The sequence below is a fragment of the Meles meles genome, chromosome 11 (genome assembly GCF_922984935.1).
Source record: "Meles meles chromosome 11, mMelMel3.1 paternal haplotype, whole genome shotgun sequence".
Taxonomy (NCBI): Eukaryota; Metazoa; Chordata; class Mammalia; order Carnivora; family Mustelidae; genus Meles; species Meles meles.
The window spans coordinates 3,093,504-3,113,390 of NC_060076.1; the positions used below are offsets into that span (position 1 = coordinate 3,093,504).

General features: G+C 62.1%; 1 protein-coding gene across 2 annotated transcripts in view; it reads left to right on the top strand.

Annotated features, from left to right (window-relative positions):
• FAM163B (family with sequence similarity 163 member B) overlaps nucleotides 1–19,017 on the top strand; it is a 28,161-nt gene extending 9,144 nt beyond the window's left edge. For both annotated transcript variants that reach the window (XM_046022985.1, XM_046022984.1), the window contains 2 exons: nucleotides 16,181–16,296; nucleotides 16,935–19,017. In XM_046022985.1, coding sequence (XP_045878941.1) covers nucleotides 16,204–16,296; nucleotides 16,935–17,336 — 495 coding nt within the window. In that variant the 5' untranslated portion in view covers nucleotides 16,181–16,203 and the 3' untranslated portion in view covers nucleotides 17,337–19,017. The remainder of the gene's footprint in view (nucleotides 1–16,180; nucleotides 16,297–16,934) is intronic.
• The last annotated feature ends 870 nt before the right edge of the window (nucleotides 19,018–19,887 follow it).

The following is a 19,887-nucleotide window of genomic DNA, read 5'->3' on the forward strand; positions in this document are numbered from 1 at the left end:
TCTCGTGTCTTAGAGGTTAACGATATACACGCACACATGCACGCGTGCACACAGCCCTGGGAGGAGGAGGTGACCGTGCCCCCACCATTGGCTCTGGGCCGGCCTGGCTGCGGCAGGAATGTCGGGGCAGCTAACAGGCACAGGGTCGCCGCGGTGGTGACACAGGAGGGAGCCCTGGAAGTTGGACAAGCGGGGCCACAGCCCAGCCGTTCGCCCCACCGCCCCCCTTCCCTGGGGGACCCCCCCCGTGAGTAAGGATGAGGACTTCTGTCTTCCTAACTCAGGGGGCTGTGTTCGGGGTTGACGCTGTACCTGAAGATTCGTCTTAACCAGCAGGCAGCTGTCAAGACGCAGGGGGCGGGGGTCACGGGGAGCGCGGGAGAGGGCGGACAGCTCCAGCTCGCTCCCTCTCCCCCGTGCAGCAGCCAGGTCCAGGCGCCCCAGCCGGTTGGGTTAAGCAGAGCTCACCTCCCTCCCTCAGTGCACGCAGCTTACAACGGCGCCCGTGGAAACCGCGGGAACCTTGTGAACCGCCAGAGCACGTGTGTGTGTGTGTGTGTGTGTGTGTGTGTGTGTGTTTGGTTTACTGTTTTCAAAGACCTCCCCTGTCCCCTGGGCTCTTGCGCTCCTGTGGGGATAGGGGAGGTGAATACAAGGCACAGGTCGTCCTACAGAACGTGCCTCGTGCCTCCCGTGCCCACTCTGCGGGGCCGGGACGTTGGGGTCCCCTGTGGGGGGAGCCCTCGAAGGGCTGATGCGTCCTCCACCCAGGCTTACCCAGACATAAGCCAGATTCCACCCAGTCCCCGCGAACAGAGTCTTTCCCCCAGGACTCCCCAGTCCACGCTCAGGTTGGACTGCGAGAGACCCAGACGCAATGAGAAATTAAGAATCTTCCAGCAATAGGGGCGCCTGGGTGGCTCAGTTGGTTAAAGCCTCTGCCTTCGGCTCAGGTCATGATCTCAGGATCGTGGGATCTAGCCCCGTGTCGGGCTCTCTGCTCAGCAGGGAGCCTGCTTCCTCTTCTCTCTCTGCCTGCTTCTCTGCCTACTTGAGATCTCTCTCTGTCAAATAAGTAAAACCTTAAAAAAAAAAAAAAGAATCTTCCAGCAATAGACCCAGAGGGCATGCTCTGGCCAGGAGCCGGGCTGTGACCCTGCCCCCGGGACTTGGGAGGCAGGAAGAGGAGAGGTACTCATGCTGCTCTTTATTTCGCCTTAATTTCGGAAAGATCTTTGCTGTACCGAAGATTCTGGGTCGGTGCGTTTTCCCTACTTGACCGCCGTCGCCTGCTGTCTCCTGGCCCCACCGCCCTCGCCGCGACATCCGCACGGTGCTCCCGTTCTGTCGCTCAAGGGGTCCTAGTCTCTTCCTTCGATGTCCAGGTCATGACCGGTTCTGAACAGTTTGCTCAGAGCGGCCCCTCTGTGCCCCCGGTGTTTCTGGTGCGTGGAGGTTTTCGGACCTGAGTTCCAGCCGGCGTTTCTGCTCACGGGCCGTCTGTCCGCGCACCTCCGCGTGGGGGTGCGGGTCCCGCGGGTGCGCCCCTCACCTCCCGCAGCCCTGCTCCCTCGCTCAGGGTCTGTCCCAGTGCGGTTTCACTTTGGCGGTTTCTCCCCACGTCCCCAAGCCCGCTTCCTCCGCGGCATCTAATCTGACGTTAATCCCATCCGGTGTTTGTCATTGGGGGATGAAGCTTTTTATAATCTCTGGAAATTTGGTTTGGTTCTTTCTAATGTCATCTGCGTTTCTACCTGATGCACCCAGTTCCTCCTCCCGCGCTCGGACCACGGCAGTGACAGCCGTCAGAGCTATTTTACCGTCCTTGCCTCCTAAAGGCATCGTCTGTGCCATTTCCGGGTTAGTCCCGAGGGACTGACTTTTCTCCTCATTATGGATTTTTCTGTGGGTTTCCTCCCATCCCAGGTAACTTTCCACTGGATGCCAGACGTGGCCGGTTTCGCCCTATGCCTCTCTGCCAGCCATGTTCTGGGCTGTGGCTGTTATTTGGAAATGGTTTGATTCTTCCAGCTCTGGCTTTTTTTTTTTTTTTTTTCCTTTTTTTCTTAGCATCACTCAGTCCAGCCCCTCTATGTTACAAACGTCTCCTCTACGAGCTGGGAGCGGGAACTTTTCCTGGACCCGTGTGGCCGTGAGCAGTGTTCTCAGGAATCCTTTCTGATGTTTCTCTCTCTGACCTCAGGTAGACTTGGTGCATCTCCCAAGGTGATGATGAACGATCTAGAAAGCATTTCAGGAAGGAAAAGGCACCAAACTGCAGCAGGCAGAACGATGAGCCCCAGAGCTCCGTGAAGGCTGTTCAGGGGCAGACAGACCCCGCCGACCACCCACCCTGGCACCATGCCATTTCTGATGCACCAGCTCCCAGAGCCCGCCTTGCTTTTTCTGCCTCTGGGCCTTTGCACTTACTGTTTCAAATGCAGGGACCCAGAGCAGAAACCAGGATGCAACAGGAGCTTAATAAATATTTGCTGTTGAATTGTTGATAAGCTATAAATGCCAAGGACATAGTATAGACAATGAATGCTAGGAGATCCCAGAAGAGAGAGCCATACCCAGGATCTGGAGGGCAGGAAAGCCTTGCTCAAGGAGCATGCCAACCAATAGCCAGAGATTTTAATAAGCAGAACTGGAAGGGAGTTCGGGGCCCATGGAATACCACCAGGGTCCCAGAGGCAAGACCATGTAGCGTGTGGTTGGGAGGCCCAGGGAACAAACCTCTAGCCAGACGGGTTTAAGAAGCACGGCGGGGACAGTGAATGCCACGGTGAGGAAAGAAATCAGGGGCAAGCTCGGAGGGCCGGGAACACCCAGATGCTTGGGGCCCGGACCAGGAGAGTCATGCGCAGGCCTGGGTTCCGGGGGGGCTACTTGGCTGGAGCGCGGGGGTGCCTACAGAGAAAAACCACGGCTCCGAATGCACAGACATGAGACACAGCAGGAAAACAACCCAGCGCCGTCTGCACGTGGGGCCTTGTCTCGTTAAAAATCATCAAAAAATAATACCTGTTAGTAGACTCTTCAAAGTGCCCCGGGCTCTCCAGACCCTGAGCTGGATGCTGAGGCGCCTGGGCCCCAGAGCCCGCAGCCTGAGAAGAGAGAAGCCACGGGCTTCCGAACCGAGAGGAAAGGACAGCAGGTCAGTGCAGGCTCCATCGAAGCCGCCATCCCCCGCAGACCGCGGCAGCATTCAAAGCTCGGGGTCGGGTGTGCACATGTCCTGACAGTCCTGCTCCCGGGCCCTGGGCAGTGCCTGGCACACAGCCGGCACTCAGGGGATGCTTGCAGAAAGGAGGCGGGGAGAGGAAGGAGGGTGGGGGGCTGGAGACCAGCGTGAACATCCTGTTTTAAAGATGAGAGACCCTGCCACGAAGGAGGAGAGTCTGGATTCACACCCAGGTCTTTCTGGCTCCCAGGCACACCAGGATTAGGGGAGAGGCCCGCCCCCCACTGGCACGAGTGCAGGCTGCCCGGAGGAGGAGACATCCCAGCCGGGCCTTGGGTGACCGTGGCGAGGGCTCCCTAACAGAACAGACGGCATCAGCCACGGGGGCTCAGATGAGATGTGGAGGGCGGCCTGGGCGAGGGGACGCCAAAGGGCACGATGGAGGCGGCAGGTGTCTTGGGAGCTAAGGAGCAGGATTTGAGGGAGGTTGGCTATAGAGGAGGAAATCAAGCAGAGGCGGGGGTCTCACCTGGGCCACAGAGCCACGCTTCGCCGTGATGGGGATGTCCAGCCCTACAGAATGGAGACAGCTACCTGGAGCTCCCGGACCAGGGAGGGCCACGCGGTGGAGCCTGCATCAGGGCCCAGCCCCTCCTGGGCTCCCGGAGGGGACACTCCCAGTGCTGCCCGGGCCCCCGGGGGGTGGCGCTCCCAGCGTGGCAGGTGGCTCAGGGCATTCACAGGTGTCTGCTTTCCCGACCCAACAGACCTGGTCCTGGGCCCACCCCCCGGGGACACTCCCGTATTTGGGCTTGGGTGGGGCTGGGTGGTGGGCCGCCTGGGCCAGTCTGTCACTCCCCTGGGGGCCTCGTTAAAGCCCGGGTTCCTGATCAGTAGGTCTGGCTGGGGCCGGGGTTCTGGGCTCCCCAGCTTCCCAGGCGATACTGGGGGTGCTCTGAGGGAGGGATTTACAGGCCTGGAGCAGGTTCGGGAGCTAATAGTTTGTGAAGCTGCCGGTTTGGAGGGCAGAAGACGGCCCTGGGGTCAGAGAAGTTGGTTTTCTGTTCTACGAGAGCTGGGCTCTCTGTGACAGGGAGCTGGCTCCCCACCCTACCTCCTCCTGGGAGCCCGCCTGATTGCTGATGCTCTGCCCTGAACTGCTCGCAGATAGCCACCGCCCCCACAGGGGACATCGGGCCGAGCGCCCCCTACCTCTCCCCAGGCCCGGGCTGCAGGACCCCTGCTGGCTGCCAGTGATGGACCAGGTGCTTGTCCGACCCTCTGAGATGCCCAAGGCAGCCAGCCTTTCCGAAAAAGCCCCCCATGCCCAGACCCGGTCCCCAGTTCTGCCTCCCACCAGCCGTGTGCCCTTGGGCAGGGGACACCATTTCCATGACCCCCCGTTTTCTCATCTGTGAACCCAAGGATGACGAGGAGGCTTGAATGGGGTGAGGCGCACCTTCCCCCTACCCAGTGCCGCAAACGCAGGTGTCAGCGTGGCCCAGCCTTCTCAGCTCTCCAGGAGGCGCGGGCTTTCCCCCGGGGCACACAGCCAGAGCTGGGAGCAGAAACTAATGGGGTCAGGGTCTCCTCAGTCTCCAGGCTCCCCTCGTCCTTACGCAGGAGCCCCTCCGGAGCTGGTTTGGGCTTCTTCCCCGAAATTCATCCACGGCCCCGAAGTCCCCTACCTCCCTGCCCCGGCGTTCAGCTCCCAGAAGCGCTGTCTTGGCTGGCGACTCACTCCACGGGCACATATGGAGATCCTGCTGCTCACCAGGGCCCGCGCGGCAAGGGGAGGCCAGTGGCGTATCCCTCACCGAGCTCGATGCAGAAGACCGGCCAGGCCTGTGGAAGAGGGAGCAAAAGCTCCCTGCAGAGGGCAGGACCCGAGCGCGGTCCTAAGGGACCAGAAGGTCTTAGCTACCTGGGAGGCAGTGAGCAGTGGTCCCGGGGGCATCCCAAGCCTAGGGGCCCTAGGGTAGGGACAGATCTGGGACCAGCATATGTGTCCATGGCGCAGTCCCCATCCTGAGGCCGAATGTGGGCTTTATTCAGAGGAACTGGGGACATCTGGTCCAGACTTGCTCTCTGGGGCGGGCGGGGGGACATCATGAAGGACAGTTGCTCCCACCTGTGCCCTCTGTCCCGGTAGCATCAGCATCCCCTGACACACCTGGGGCTCTGAGCCATACCTTCCAGGGAAGCCCAGCGGTGCTGAGCCCCCCAGTGACGGTGGGTGTGGCCCAGATGCGGATCTCCAATTCGTCGGGGACCCCCAAGGGGCTGGCGCTTGGCGGGGAGCTGGGCTGAAGGGGGGTGCATGTGGCAGTGGCAGAAGGCCGAGCATCCCACCCTAAACGAGCAATGGAGGGGGCAGGGGCCAGAGCCGAGTGTCGGGTGCTGCGAGCCGCCGGAGATGCTGACCCGCCCCACCGTGCGCTCCCTCACCGAGCAGGGAGACCCCGCAGGCCCGGCAACGTCGAGGCACTTGCACTAGTCCTTGGAGGACCAGCCAGGACCCCCAGCGACTGGGCCCTGCCCTTCTCAGAGCCCTTGCCACTGGGGACCCAGGCTGAGCCTCTGCCGTGCGGCAGGAGAGGGGGCAAGAGAAGCTCAGAGCTGGGGCTTCTCTCGGGATCCCAGCAGATCTGCAAGGTGACCGACAGGTCCAGGGTCCTCTCTTGACCCAAACCCACAGGTGCTGCTCCAGGAGCCCTACTCAGACAGGAGTCCTCAACGGTCGGGGTCGGCCTCGGACACATACTAGATGACGCCGGTGTCAAGGAAAAATGACCGCTTCCTTGGGTGTGGTTACCGCCCCCCCCCCACCCCCCATCGGGTGCCTTAGCAAACACGTCACTGTCCTCCCCATGGGCCAGAGCAGCGGCCGGCGGGGCGTGGAGCCGGTGAGCCTCCAGCAGAAAGGCCCACCCACCGGGGACCCACGGTCAGGCCCTGCCCGGATGCCTGCTTCCTTGCTCTGAGCAGCTGTGCCGCCCAGGGTGCTAGCTGGCGGGCCCCGCAGGGATCCCGTGGGACAGGCGCCGCCCAGCTGAGCATCCCTGAGCCCAGTTTGCTCCGTTCTGCCAGGCTGAGGCCCCGAGGGTTTTCCTGAAGTCATCAGGGTTTCACAGACTGCAGGAGCCGGGCCGCAGGGATGGGCGAAGGCCTGGAGTCAGATCCTGCCTGTGCTTCATCCTCGGGTCCAGACCCTGGCGCACCGCGCTCTGAGTCTCCGCGTCCCTGTCTTCGCATGGGGGCACTCACGGGGCCTGGGCGGTGAGTGCCTGTGAGGGTTAAGTGACATATCGAGGATAGCGCCTTCAGCTCAGCGCTGGGACGCGGCGTGTGTTTAATAATCGGAAGCTCCGGCCATGCTCGGTCCTGTGCCCCTCCCACCCTCTGACCTGGCCCAGGAGCCGCACTCTGTTCTTGGAAGAGGAAGCTGAAAGCAGAAAGCGAAATTTAAGTCAACCAGCAGAAAGGGTTTTGCAAACCCAGGTTCCACCCATTGTTACCGCTAAAGGAGAGAAAAAGGCAGCCCAACGACCGCTGAGCAGAGCAGGGGCTCTCCCTTCCCACCTGCCCGGGAGACACAGGGGTTGGGGGCAGCAGGTGCGGGAGGAGAGGGCCACCGTGGGAGACCCCGCCCCTGCCTTCCCAAGACCAGAGCTTGGTCAGTGGGGGCTTTGCCCCCGGACCCAACCCCATTCCAATCCCACTTATCTCGGAGCCCTCGCTATGTCCTTGCACCGTGCTGACCCCTGCTGACAGAGGGCGATGGAAACGTGGCCAACCGAGGTCTTGCCTTCCTGGTGCTTGGAGTCCAATGGGGAAGGAGGGGAATGCACCCCTATCCTGTCCCTCCCACCTTTAGGCAAGCCGGAGGGGGGCGGAGGGAAGGACAAGACCCCAGCTTTGGGGTGGCACACCCAGGCCTACCCCGTGCTCCCCCACTCCGAACCACGTGACCCCCTGTGCACGGCTCTGGCTCTCTGTCCTGGTCTGTAAACTGGGGTGATGGTGACCTGCCCAGACGCCGAGGGACTGAGGATGTTGGTGAACGGTGTCACGCCCCGCCAGGCACAGGACAGGACAATGTGCTTCTTTCTAATGTGGGTACTGGGGAGCCACCTGGGGTGTGTGAGGGAAGCAGTGGTCTGTCCAGACAGGTTGAGGAAGCTCAGCAGGGCGGCATGGGCTGGGGGGACCCCTGGGCAGCCTCTCTGCTGCCGGGCCAATGTCTTTGCTGTGCTGGAGTCGCGTGGGCCTGAACCGCGAGCATCGATCGGCACAGACGCACGTGTGTCTTCCAGATCACGGGAGGTCAAGCAGGAGAGGTCTGGGGGTGGCTGGGGCCCCGGGGCCGGACACAGCGGAGCTCAACATCAGACAGTGGGTGCCTTGCCTCCTCCCCCCTCCACCCCTCACCATCCAGGGGCCCAAGGAAGCAGTTCAGGGCCGCTGGTCTGTGCCCAGCCCTGGTTCTGCACCAGACGTGCAGGGTGACTCTGGGTAAGCCTCCTCTGCACAGAGGGGACGGCAACACACGCCTCTGAGCCTGATCCCCATAGACCCCCCCATGCACCCCAAGTGTCCCCTCCTCTGGCCCGGCAGGACACTGCACTAAGATGGGGACTCTGGGACCGACGGGAACAGGGACAGCTCGGAGCTTGGAGCAGGCTCTGAGGGCCAGGAACGCATAGCCTGCCTCATAAAAGGGCCCCCAGGCTGGCCCTTCACTGGCAGGTTTGCATGCCGCCCGGTGCCCCCAAAGGACCAGGAGGATAGGGGTGGCTTTGGCGGGGCTCCATGACAGAGGCCAGGAGGGCCTTCCCAAAGGTTCCTGAGGAAGGAGATAGCGACTGCCTGGGGACGGTGCCAGAGGGGGCAGGAAGGCCACCCGGCTGGGGGTGTCCTCTTTCCCAGGCAGTGGGGAGGCTGAGCGCCTGGCCAGTGCGGCGGCCGGAGCAGCTCCCTCCAGTTTCCTGGCCGTGGCTCAGGCCCCCCAGCCACCCAGGGCCTGGGGTGTTCACTGAGTCATCTCCCTACAGTGCACGGCCTCCCCTTTGCAGCCTCAACCGCATCCAGGGACGCCCGGAAGGGACACAAGGACCGGATGTCCCTGCTTGCCCAGGGGGATGCTTCGTTTTCCCAGCAGCGGTCTGCCCCTGGACAGTGTGAGAGGGTCACTTTGCAAAGAGATGCCTGTGCTCCCCGCTTCCCGCGTGGCCTGGGGAGTGCGGGTGGGGCAGCCGCGTAGGGGGGTGTCGAGGGGAAGAAGGAGCTGGATGAGTCGCCTGGCTCGCCCACGGCCCAGGGCTCCTGGCTCTGCCTGGTTCCGTCCTGGAAGTTCCCCTTCATTCTCCGAGAGCTGCCAGCGCCCCCCCACCCCCTGCGCTCACTCATCGAAGTTCCTCTGAGCATTGAGCACCTGCTGTGTGCTCTGGGCTGGGTGGCGGGAACACACCAGGAACCCCAAGCAAGGCCCTGCTCCCCAGTGCTGACCCTGGTAGGGGGGCTCTCCAGCGGGGAGAACTTCTGGAAGCCTGCGGATGCCAGGTATGGCCAGGGCCTTGTGCTCTTCCTGGCAGTCCTTCAAGGAGCCCACGGCGTGCAGCAGGCCAGCCCAGGGCACCCGCTCCCCGGCAACCCCCACCCCGTGCCCAACCCCCCCCACCACCACGTGGATATTCTCTGGGCCCCGCACCAGGTGGGCTGTGGTCTGGGGAGCTTGGAGAGGAGATCTCCAGGGGCCACTGGGAAGCGCCCCTCCAGGCCTGTGGGCCTCCAGGCCCCGCCGCCAGCCCGACCCGGCCCAGCCCAGCCAGGCTCTGGAGAGTATCTCTGAGACCAGCCACAGAGCTGCTGAGCACGGCCCTGTCTGTTCATTACCAAACACAGGAATCCAGGAGCCCGCGGAGCGTGAAATTAGGAACAAATGTGGAGAAGGTCTAGACAGGAATTCCGCGCCGCTCTCGCTCGAGGACCACGGGGCCCCTGGGCTTCCAGGTAGCAGGAGCTCTTTGTAACCAGACAGACGTGTTTGTGCAGGAAAAGGCGGGCTGGCGCTCCATAAGCCCTTGACGAGACAGCGGGAAGGGGAGAGGCCTGCAGGGAGGCAGGACCCTCTGCTGGGCTCCCCCAGCCTCGGTTTCCCCATCTGGAAGTGAGTGGCGACCTCATCACTTGGCTGGAAGGGCTGCTGGTCCCACAAGCCGATGCCAAGGGCTCCCTACAGACTCAGGGAGGCCCGGGCATCCACGTGTGTCCCGGGCGCCCCCACGTTCTGGTGTCTGGTGGGTTTCGAAGTCGCTGGTGGAGAAGAGCCAGAGGCCTGGCTGGAGCTCAAGGGTGCCGGGCTCGGCTTCTCTTTGGCTCCTAAAGGAGCACCGGGCGTCTCAGGTGAATGCAGTGGACAGAAGCCTATAGGAGGCGTTGCTCTGTGCCCTGCGCTCTGCAGGCTCAGGGCTGGGGGGTGGGGGGTTGGCAGGGGTCGGCGCAAGAGGAACAGGAAAAAAGGAGTCTGAAACTTGGTGCAGGACGGTGGTCCCGAGGGCAGCCGCACGGGCTCTTCTGCCAGAGGAAGGTGGTTGGGGGAGGGGCTTCCATGGGGGGAGGCAGGTGGAGGCCGGCGTCTGGCTGGGCCACCCGGTGTTTCCTGCAACCCAGCCCCAACACCAGCCCATCGGGTCTTCCTGCTCGGGAGACAACCAGAGCTCCTAAAGCCGCTGGCGTCCCCGCCCAGCCCCCTCCCCGCAGATGCCGGGGAAGGGGGCACACAGACGGGCCCCATCTCACAGCCTGTCCCTGTAAAAACCGAGGGTGGAGACAGGGAAGCATAGCCGTTGATAAAGCTTTAAAACCATTTACGGTCCCAGGGGGCAGATCAACAATTGAGCACATCCCGGCCAAACCGTCTTGGCTGGCAGGGTGCTGAAGACGTTAGGGGAGGAACCTTCACCAGGCTGTCCCTGGGGCTGCAGCGCCTCTCTGCTCCGCCTTTGCTTTGCTATCCCTCCTCCCTCAGCCATCCCCTTCCTTGTCCCTCCTTCCAGGAGCCCCCTGGGGTCACCCCGGGGCAGGTCACCTGTCTGTAGCCCTGACCCCCAGAGCCCTCCTCCGTTGATCTCTCCAGCGCTCAGCATTGCCTCGGGACACAGGTGCCTAGGGGCCACTGGGGCAGCCCCTTCTCCTCCAGGCTCCCGGGGAAGCATCACCCGACAAGCCCACAGCTCTCTGCTCTGCCCGCCCCGGGGGACGCCATCTTGCTGTACGGCGCAGACCCGTGGCTGACCATGTTTTCCCTTTGCAATCCTCAGAGTCTGTCCTGCGCCTCCATCACCCCAGCCCCCGGCAGGCTGGGCTGGTTAAAGACACAAACTTAGATGTTTCACGTCCAGAGCTGCAGAAATTGGCATCTAAACCCGGGCATACCCATATTACAGGATAAGGAAACTGAGCCCAGAGAGAGGCCTCTGACCCAGGGTGACCAGCAAGTACATGGCAGGACTTTCCCTCACTTGCCCCCCACCCCCGTATTGGGCAGGATGAGGGCCTCTCGGGCTCATCACCGTGGTGTCTGGCTGGGCAGTTCCCCAGGCACGGGAAGGAAGTCTGAAAGGCAATGGTCCAGCCAGAAAGGCAGGTGTGAGAGTCGGAGAAACATGCGTCTGACAGCCCGTCTTCCCCTAACGCACTGTGTGAGGTCATGGATGAGCCGTGTCTGCTCCCCGTCGCTGGCCTCGGCCTCCCTGTCCCCAGCCTCCACGACGAAGTAGAGTGGGACATCCCAGCCCTGGCATTCCCAGGATAGAGAAATTCCAGAAGACTTCCTGGAGGAGGCGGCAGCATGCTCGGCGTCCTGGAAGGGCGTCCTGGGGATGGACACCACCAGGACAGAGGGTGGGCCGAGGGAGGACGTGTCCCTCAGAGGGGGTGTTTGGGGGTAACTGTGGACTGATGTCAGGCGCGGGCTGAAGCAGACCCGCCAGCCGCGTGCGCGTCTGCTCGCCGGGCCTGGCCCCGGGACTGGCGCCCACCGCGGGTGTTGCTGCCCTCGGCGTGCGTGTATCTGCAGAGCGAGACGGAGACGCTCCAGCTGGACGTGGCCCGGGTGTTGGAGCCGTGGCTGCTGACAGCCCTGGGTGCCTGGCCTGTGCCGGCACCCTTCCCATCACGCCACCAGGCGGCTTGCCGCTGGAGGGACCCCGAGAGCCAGGCCGAGCAAGGGGCCTCCGGGATCTCAGACGCAGGAGAGGGGCCCTGTGGCCACCATGGCCACTCCCCTAACGTCCTCCCAGACCCGACAGAGCAGTTAGAGCTGGGGAGGGACACGTGTGTTAACAGTAGCAATCTGAGCACGGTACGCCGGCCCCCGGCGGGACCCTCGATGTCATCAACTAGCAGGAGGGGAAACCAGGCTGGCTTTAGGGCGGCTGCGGGGTGCCAGGACCTGGGGACGCTGGACTGCCCAGCAGAGCTTCAAGCCCTGCACGACGTCTCTTGAGTCTTGCGAGCTGAGTAAGTGCCCTCAGTGACCGAGCAGGAGTGAAATTATCTTCTGGGACATAAAACACAGAAACTCGGGCAAGGTGGTACAGTCACACAGTGTGAGTCCCTGTGCGTGCGGGGAGGGAAACGCACTTCCGCCGGGCGGGGCCGCAGCCTGGCCGACTCTGCGCACCTGCGTGCTTCCGCTCCCCCCAGCCAGGGCCAACTCCTCGGGCGGCCTGCGTGCGTGGCTGGGGGCACCTGTCTCTCCGCCTTGGGTGGGATGACCGGCAGGGACAGGCCAGGCTTGGGAGAGAGAGAAGGACTGGCTCAGCCTGGGACACACGTCCACGGCGACCCCAGCAAGTTACGGCCAGAGGGCTGGCAGGCGGGATGCAAACACACCACCAAGTTCTAGGCTTGGAGAGGAGAGCAGGGGCTGGGTAGTGCCTGGAAACCTGCGGGCTGCAGTGCTTCACACGGTGGGGGGCCATGGGGACCCAGCTCAGCCCCAAAATGTGATGATATGGCAGGTCTGACCTCTACCCAGGCCCCGGAACGACTAGTGCTGGGACCCCCGCCAGCCCTGGTTTACTCATCTTCAAACGTGGGAACCACCACACCCGCGGGGTCTCCTGGGGGGTCCCACCTGGCAAGTGCCGGGCAGGACAGTGCAGAGACCAGTGCCCTCTGGGAGGCCCTGGATTCCAGGTGGTGGGCCGCAATGGTGCGCTCCAGCCCACCTCACGGGGTGCCAGGGTTTGGCTGGATCGCCAGAAAGGCCCTGCTCATCTCCGAAACTGACCTCGCGTCTGCAAAGTCGGGGTCCCAGGGCCTGCTCAGCCCTCCTACGGCGCCATGGACACTAGCGAGGGCCGCCTGGGGTCCATCCTCCTGCCGCTTCCTGGCCACTTCGGGGCAAGGATGAGGAGGGCCGCGGTGTCCTGGGAGCCCCACAGGAGGGCAGGGTGTAGGGGAGTCAGGCCAGCGGCTGTCGGCTGTGCTTTGCCTCCCCTCAGGGAAAAGCGTGAAATGCATCTGGACAGCAGGCCTGGCCCCCACCCAGCATCCCCCCGCCAGCCGCCTCTCCTGCACACCCAGCTCCCTGGATCCGGCCCCAGGTCGGCCTGCACCCTTGGCAGGGCCAGCAGGCCAGCTGGCCTCAGCCGGCTGGGAGGCCAAGGCGGGTGGGAGCTGCCCGGCAGGGTGCCCAGGAATGCGGGGGTCCCCGGGGCTCCTGCTTTGTCTGTTGTGGCCTGCACTCTGTCTTCCTGACTTGGGCCCTGTCTGCACCTCTGTCTGAGTTTAGAGCCGTCTGTGAGTCTGGGTCTCGTTGTCTCATCACTTTGCGTCTGTCCAGATCTGCCTTACTGTCTGTCTATCTGTCTGTCCAGAGTCTGGGTTCCCACCCCAGCCTAGACTCTCCATGTCAGTGCAGGGCTGTGCTCCCCGCCATCTGTGCACGGGGTGCTGGCCCCCTCTCTGGCTAACCGGAGAGTCTGCAGGGAATCCCCTGCCCTTTCCCGCTTGCCGCACCCCTTCCTCCCCTGCTGCCCCCGGGCAGGGGCCCAGCCCCCCCTTCCCATGCACCAACTGCTCAGATCTTGAGTCTCCAAATGAAAATCCCATGTCAAATCTCACACATTCCTGGAAGGGGAAAAATGGGCCCAGATTCCAGCAAGTCTTTGGCAAGGTTTATCCAAAAACTTTAGAAACGTGCACACCATAAAGCTCTTCGTTGTACGTTCCTGTAATCGTAAAAAGGAGGAAATAATGGAAACGCTGCCCCGTAGAGCCTGGCTGAGGAAGCTCGGCTTCCCCACACTACGGAGCACGACGGAGCCCAGAAAAGCAGCTAGGTTCCGCAGGGGTCCCTGGGGGGGCTCCTTGTGACCAGGGCACATGTGGTCCATGCAGAGATAGGCGGCCTGGGGAGGCGGCGAAGGGGCGGGACGTATATGCAGAATGCCGTTCTGGCTTAAGAGAAGGAAGGAAGGATATATTCGCTTGTATTTTTAGAAAGAAGCCATGGTCAGTAAACTTAGAACTAAGTAAAATCGTTCCTTCTGGGACATATCGGGGGGAGCCAGGAAGGGTGACCTCTCCGAATGCACCTGGTTTTATGCTTTTGACTTTGGACCCAAATGTTCTCTACCATTACAAGGCAGAGACTATATCAATTAAGGGAGAAAAACGTAAGAACTCACTGGAATAAATGAGTCTGAGTATCGAGTTGGAAAAGCCATCCTAGGAGTTATTTCAAGTGACTTTGAGACAGTCTTTTTACCATCCACCCCAGGGAGAAAGAACAAAAAGGAGTAACACAGTAAGGACCATGTTCCATTCAGTAGATGTGTTAGTAAACAGATTGGTGATGTTATTTTTAAATTATCATATGTAGTAGGGAAAAATAAATAAGGAATAAAGTCAACATAGACTCATGTTTTATTTTCCTCTTCCTAAAACAAATATGTATATATATATATATGTGTGTATATATATATGTGTGTGTGTGTGTGTGTGTGTGTGTATACACATACATATATGTGTGTGTGTGTATTCCTTCCCTGGCTCTGGTATCTGAAAAAGCCTAGAACCAATAAAAACCCAGGGGCAGCTAACACCCCCAGTGCTCAGACTATGTTCTCTACAAACCCCTTCCCACTAAGAGACCCCAGCTGTGGCAGAGGAACAGTAGGTCCCAAGGTTAAGATGGGCTGAGACCTACAAGCCTAAAAGTCAACTATTATCAAGGATTGGGGGGGGTCCCATCCAAAGGACACAGGAATGAATGTGGAGGGGCCTCCAAACCCACAATCCCAGTGGGATCCTTTGAACACCCAAAAAGTACAGTCCATATATAAAAATCCATGAGATCACAGCGATATTAGGAAACCACCACACGGCTCTTGGGGACCCAACGTGTTGTGAAAAGTGATACAGAACTGAACATCTGGGCCTTTCCCCTGCAGACTGTGTTTTAGGATAACCACGTAGGTATTAGGGAGAGCTCCTTAGAGAAGGACCAGAGTTGAGAAAAACAGAAGGGATTACAGTGTTCGAAAGGTCACTCTTTGCGGCCCCTGATGAAATAATGGGTCTTGGGGACAACCCCACAGGCTGTTAATTCGACAAGGTGAGGGCCAGTGCGGAACTTTCTGGTGGAGGAACTGGGCCGACAGCAGCTGAACCCACTGGTTATTCTCTACGGAGTCTCGGTCCCTGGAAATGATGTGACCAGAAGCCAGTGTAGGGGACAAAACAGCAATAGAGGACCACGGCCACGGCCACTGGAGGAGACCCAGCCAGCTCCAGTACAGGGAAAATTCTGTCAGAGAAATGACCCAGTTTCTTCGATAAACAACCTGGGGCGGGGAGTGGGCGAGGAGAGGGAGGGAACCGACATGTTCCAGAGTCGAAAAAGCCAAATGCAGCTGGGTCCTGATTCGAACAAACCAACTGTAAAAAGACGTTTTGGAGCCGATGGAAGGAAGCTGAACACAGACCGGGTATTTTTGTTTTTTGAAGTCTGTATCTATCCGACTTTACTCTAAACTGATACGATCTGGGATTTCCCGTACTGTCCTTCATTTCGCCCCCCACCGCATGCCGTACCCCTGCAGAAGAGGGACGGCAAATTAGAGCAGGGTGTCAGAGCAGCGACGGCTGGCCCGTGGGCGAGGCCTGCTGGCCATCCCGGAGCGGTGCAAGCCAGTCGCCAAACCTTTGTAACTTGGACCAGGCTCTGGTCTGGTGAGAACCAGCGTCCGTGACTGCTCCCAGGTAGGGAGCTTTCGTTCTAGACCGGGTTCACGGGCGCCCGGCTGGACGGTCAGAACGGCTAACCGGAGCACCGCCAAGGACGCACGTCCGTCCTGTTTCAGGGTCTGTGACTTGTGCCGTGATGGAGAGTTTACATAGGGCCTTGTCCTTAGGCCTAGAAAGCCCACTTCTAAGGATTTAGCTACAACAGCGCTTACCGAAACACATCCGCTTGGAATTTTTTTTTCAGACCACCGCTATACGTGTTTTACCCCAACAAAAAGATCTTAAAAGAAACCAGATCGGTTGTGTCATACGATGGGATATGCCTAGAAATCATGTCGCAGGAGAAAATGTAATGATATGGAAAAATAAGGAAGATCCTGTTAGGTTACAAAACCATATGTTCAGCTTGACTGTGTTTGGGTGAATTTAAAAATGCGTGAGCTCGGGAGAGCCAGGCTGGAAGGGCGCCATTCCCTGAGAGCGCGCTACGCTGAGTGCTGGAGGGCGCCCTCACGGAATCTTCTGGGAGCACCGGGAGGCAGGCCGGGGCGCGCCGCTAGGCCGGGAGAGGGTGGGGCAGAGCCGGCCTGGGTCTCCTCCTGCCCCTCCCTCCTGCGCGCACGCCCCGGGGGTTCGACGTCCCCCTTTCAGCGTGTCTCCCGACTCCCCGAGCAGGCAGGGCTGCTTTGGGGAAGCGAGGGTGCTGCAGGGCCGCTGTGGCATGTGTTGCAGGCTGTTGATGGAGAAGGGGGCGGATGACAGCCGGGACGGTGGTCATCACCGGGGGCATCTTGGCGACTGTGATCCTGCTCTGCATCATTGCCGTCCTTTGCTACTGCCGGCTCCAGGTACTGCCCCCGGGCGCCGAGCGGGGTGCGAGGAGGGAGCCCCCCACCCCACCCGCGAGGGCTGGGGCCCGGGAAGGGGGGAAGGGTCGGGTCCTGCAGAAGGGGCAACGCAGAGGGCCCTGGCCTGGGACCCAGATGTGGGGGCTCAGGATGGGGGCCACCGGGGGCACCTCACCTAGGAGAGGCCACGGAGGCTTAGGGGGGTGAGGCACTTAGCCAGGGGTACGCAGCTGCCAAGCAGGGGAGCGCGGGTGAGCCCCTGGGCCGTGCTACTCGCCCCACCCGGCCCCACCCGGCCCCTGAGCTCTTCCTTCCCAGCGTACCCTGCAGGGCCCTCCACATCTCCCCAAGGGGAGGGGAAGCCCTAAGTGCAGGGCAAGGCAGCCCAGCCCAGCCCAGCTCAGGCTGCCTGAGCCCTCTGTGCCTCAGTTTCCCCACCTGCGAAATGGCGATAATCCTTGCGCCTGCCTCCTGCAGGGATGAAACCAGCCAGGTCCTCCCTGCAGTGTTCAGCGGGGGGGGGGGGGGGGGGGGGGGGGGGGGGAGGGGGTGTTCTGGCCAGAGTGTGCTCCCCACAACGTGGCCGCCCCGCATGGGGGGTGGGCGGGAGCCGGGGCTCACCAGCCCTCTGCCTGCAGTATTATTGCTGCAAGAAGGACGAGTCGGAGGAGGACGAGGAGGAGCCTGACTTCGCCGTGCACTCGCACCTGCCCCCACTGCCCGGCAGCCGCAACCTCGTGCTGACTAACGGGCCGGCGCTCTACCCGGCCGCCTCCACCTCCTTCAGCCAGAAGACCCCGCAGGCCCGCGCCCTCTGCCGCAGCTGCTCCCACTACGAGCCGCCCACCTTCTTCCTGCAGGAGCCCGAGGACGAGGGCGTGCGCAACGGCGGGGAGCGCGTGGCCTACCAGAGCATCGGCCAGGAGGACGCGGAGCTGTCCCCCGGGGGCTTTGGGGGGCTGCAGGCGCTCAACCCCAACCGCCTGTCGGCCATGCGGGAGGCCTTTTCCCGCAGCCGCAGCGTCAGCACCGACGTCTGAGCTGCCCCGCCCACCCCACGGCTCCCCAGACCATGGTGAGGTGTCCAGGGCACACCGGCCTGGCCCCAGGCCGGGACCTGGGCTCAGGCCAGCCCTCCTCGCCTCCCTGTCACCACGGGGGCCCACGGGGGAGCTTGGTGGCTCACGGCAGGGGTAAGGCGCAGTGAGCACCCACGTGGCCACCAGAGCCAGGGGCTTCGGAGCCCGGGGCTGGAAGACAGGCAGGCACAGGTGAGCCGAGGCTCCCAGGTGGCAGGTTGCAGGACAGGGCAGGGCTCCAGGGTGGAGACATCAGGCTCCCGGCAATGAGGCTGCCCTGCCCGGGAACATGGCCATCCCTGCCTGGGAACCTGACCCCGTCCCCCGACCCCTGGGCCTCCGCCTTCCCACCTGTTCAACAAGGAGCGGCAGGCACAATGCCACTAGCCTGGAAGCAGGTATAGACCAAGTATCCTGTCCTGGGGGGGGGCCGCCGCCTTCCCCTCCCTCCCCCGCACGCACGCGCCCCAGGCTGCTGAGACACTGTTTGGGCCGGGCCCTCTGCAGACGCCCTCCGAGAGCTGGAGGGGCCGCTCACAGCCCCAGCCGGCTTTCTGGTGGAAGAGGGAGGCACAGAGGCAGGAGGAAGCCACGGGCCGACCACCTCCCTTAGGAGCGTGCACCCTTTGGGACGTGCCCAGGTCTGAAGCTCCGGGGGGTGGGCAGACAGAGCAATGATCAGGACCTGAAAGACCCCCGATCTCCCCGTGAGGCCTGGGACAGGCCCCCACCCCCTGGGCCTCAGGCTCCGGGAGCCCTTCAAGCTCTGGTCCCCCAGGGAGACACCCCAAGCTCTCCCACCCAGCCCCCGTGTCTCAGCGGGGAGTCTGGGAGCAAGGCCTGTGATCCTGCCCTTGGTCCATGGAGGACCTCTGAGCCTACTTGCCACCAACCCCCGGCAGGGCCAGGGTCCCCCTGGGAGCCCACCCTCCAGCTCCCTCCCTCCAGATGGGGAAGCGATGCCCAATGGCCACCCCAGGAAAAGGCTCCAAACCTTCAGGCCCGGGTATGGGGAACGCAGCTCCCCGACCCAGCCGGAGGAGCCTTCCCTACTCTGCAGCAGCCCCAGAGCCCCCTGCCCTCTTGGGGCCCGCCACGGAGCCCCCAGGGTCCGGTCGCCCCTGTCTGCCAGGGAGACAGGCCAAGCTCCACAGTTAAGACCCTTCCTAAAAAACAAACTGAGCTTTGAGGGTCCCTGAGCCGTGGGCAGCCTGAGCACCTGCTTCTTGCCAGAAGCTCCAAAGGGTGGAGTGGTCGGGCATGAGCAGAGCTGGGGAAGACGTAACCGTTTTTAGCTTTCTGGATTACTTCTCCTTCCTTTCTCCTCCTGCCTCAGTCTGGACACACCAGTGGAATCCGTCCCTGACTTTCCCGCAGCCCGAGCTCCCCGCCTTTGTGGGGCCCCATGACTTTGTTTTGTGCATTTGCTTGGGGGGTGGGCTGGGGTGGGGGGCGAGCCGCGGCGGTCCTGTTCCGGGTTCCTCTTTCCTTCTCCGGTCTCTAGTTTCTGTGTAGATTCATAGATCCTCTTGGAATGAGAGAAGCACCCCTCCGTGTGAGCTCACGCAGCCACACTGAGGGGACCCGCGGGGAGCGGGTGCTCCCTGGGAAAAGCGAAAACCAATAAAAGTCCTCTCCAGCACCACAGCCTGCCGCTGCCTTCAGACCCCCTGGGACTCCAGGCGGGCCGGAGCCCTCCCTGGCGCTTCCCGGGAAGGGTGGGTGCAGCCCCGAGCCGGGCGGAGTCAGCCGGTCCTCTCCAGGAGGAGGACGGATCCAGGAGGTCCGCCACAGCGCCGTGTCTCAGGGTGTTTCCCAGGGCGGTCGTGTCTACGGGCCGGGGCTGGGGGCCACTGGCCTAGGCTCTGAGGTCCTGGAGCACGGGGCAGAGGAGACGGGCTGGGTCACCTGGGACGAGGGCTGGATGGTCTCTGGGACTGTGCTGGCAGCAACACGGTGGGGGTGAGATCGATGCCCACTCCACGGGGCTCTTAGGGTGCCTGTGACACAGAGCCCAGCCCACAGTGAGTGCAGGTGTTGCCGGAAAGCCGGGAGGGGGAGGGAGGCCAAGGTGGGGGGAGGGAGAGGAGAGGGTGACCAGCAGGGTGCATCGGGGGCCCAGACCCCTGGGTTGAGGTGACCTACCTCTCCTGGAACTGAGCTGGGGACCCCACGGCCTCAGTGCCCTCCAACAACCACCCCATAACAGCCCCCCACGATGCCGTCCCGAACACGGTGCAGTGGACCCTGCTCTGGCCCCTGTTTGGGGAGCGGCAGGCCGTGCATCCCAGGGAAGCCACCTGTCCCTGAAGGAGACAATTCCTGTAGCCTCCTGGGCCCTATGGTCCTCTCGCATCCAGAGGTGGGCGGACGCCCAGTCCTCCTTCCCTCCACCGAAGCCAGAGCAGGTTGCTTTCAGCATCTTCCCCACGGCCTCCGTCCCCCAGAGGCTTTGTGCTCACTGCTTCCTCTTCTGCACGCCCTTCCCCACCCCTTCATCCAGGGGAAGGAC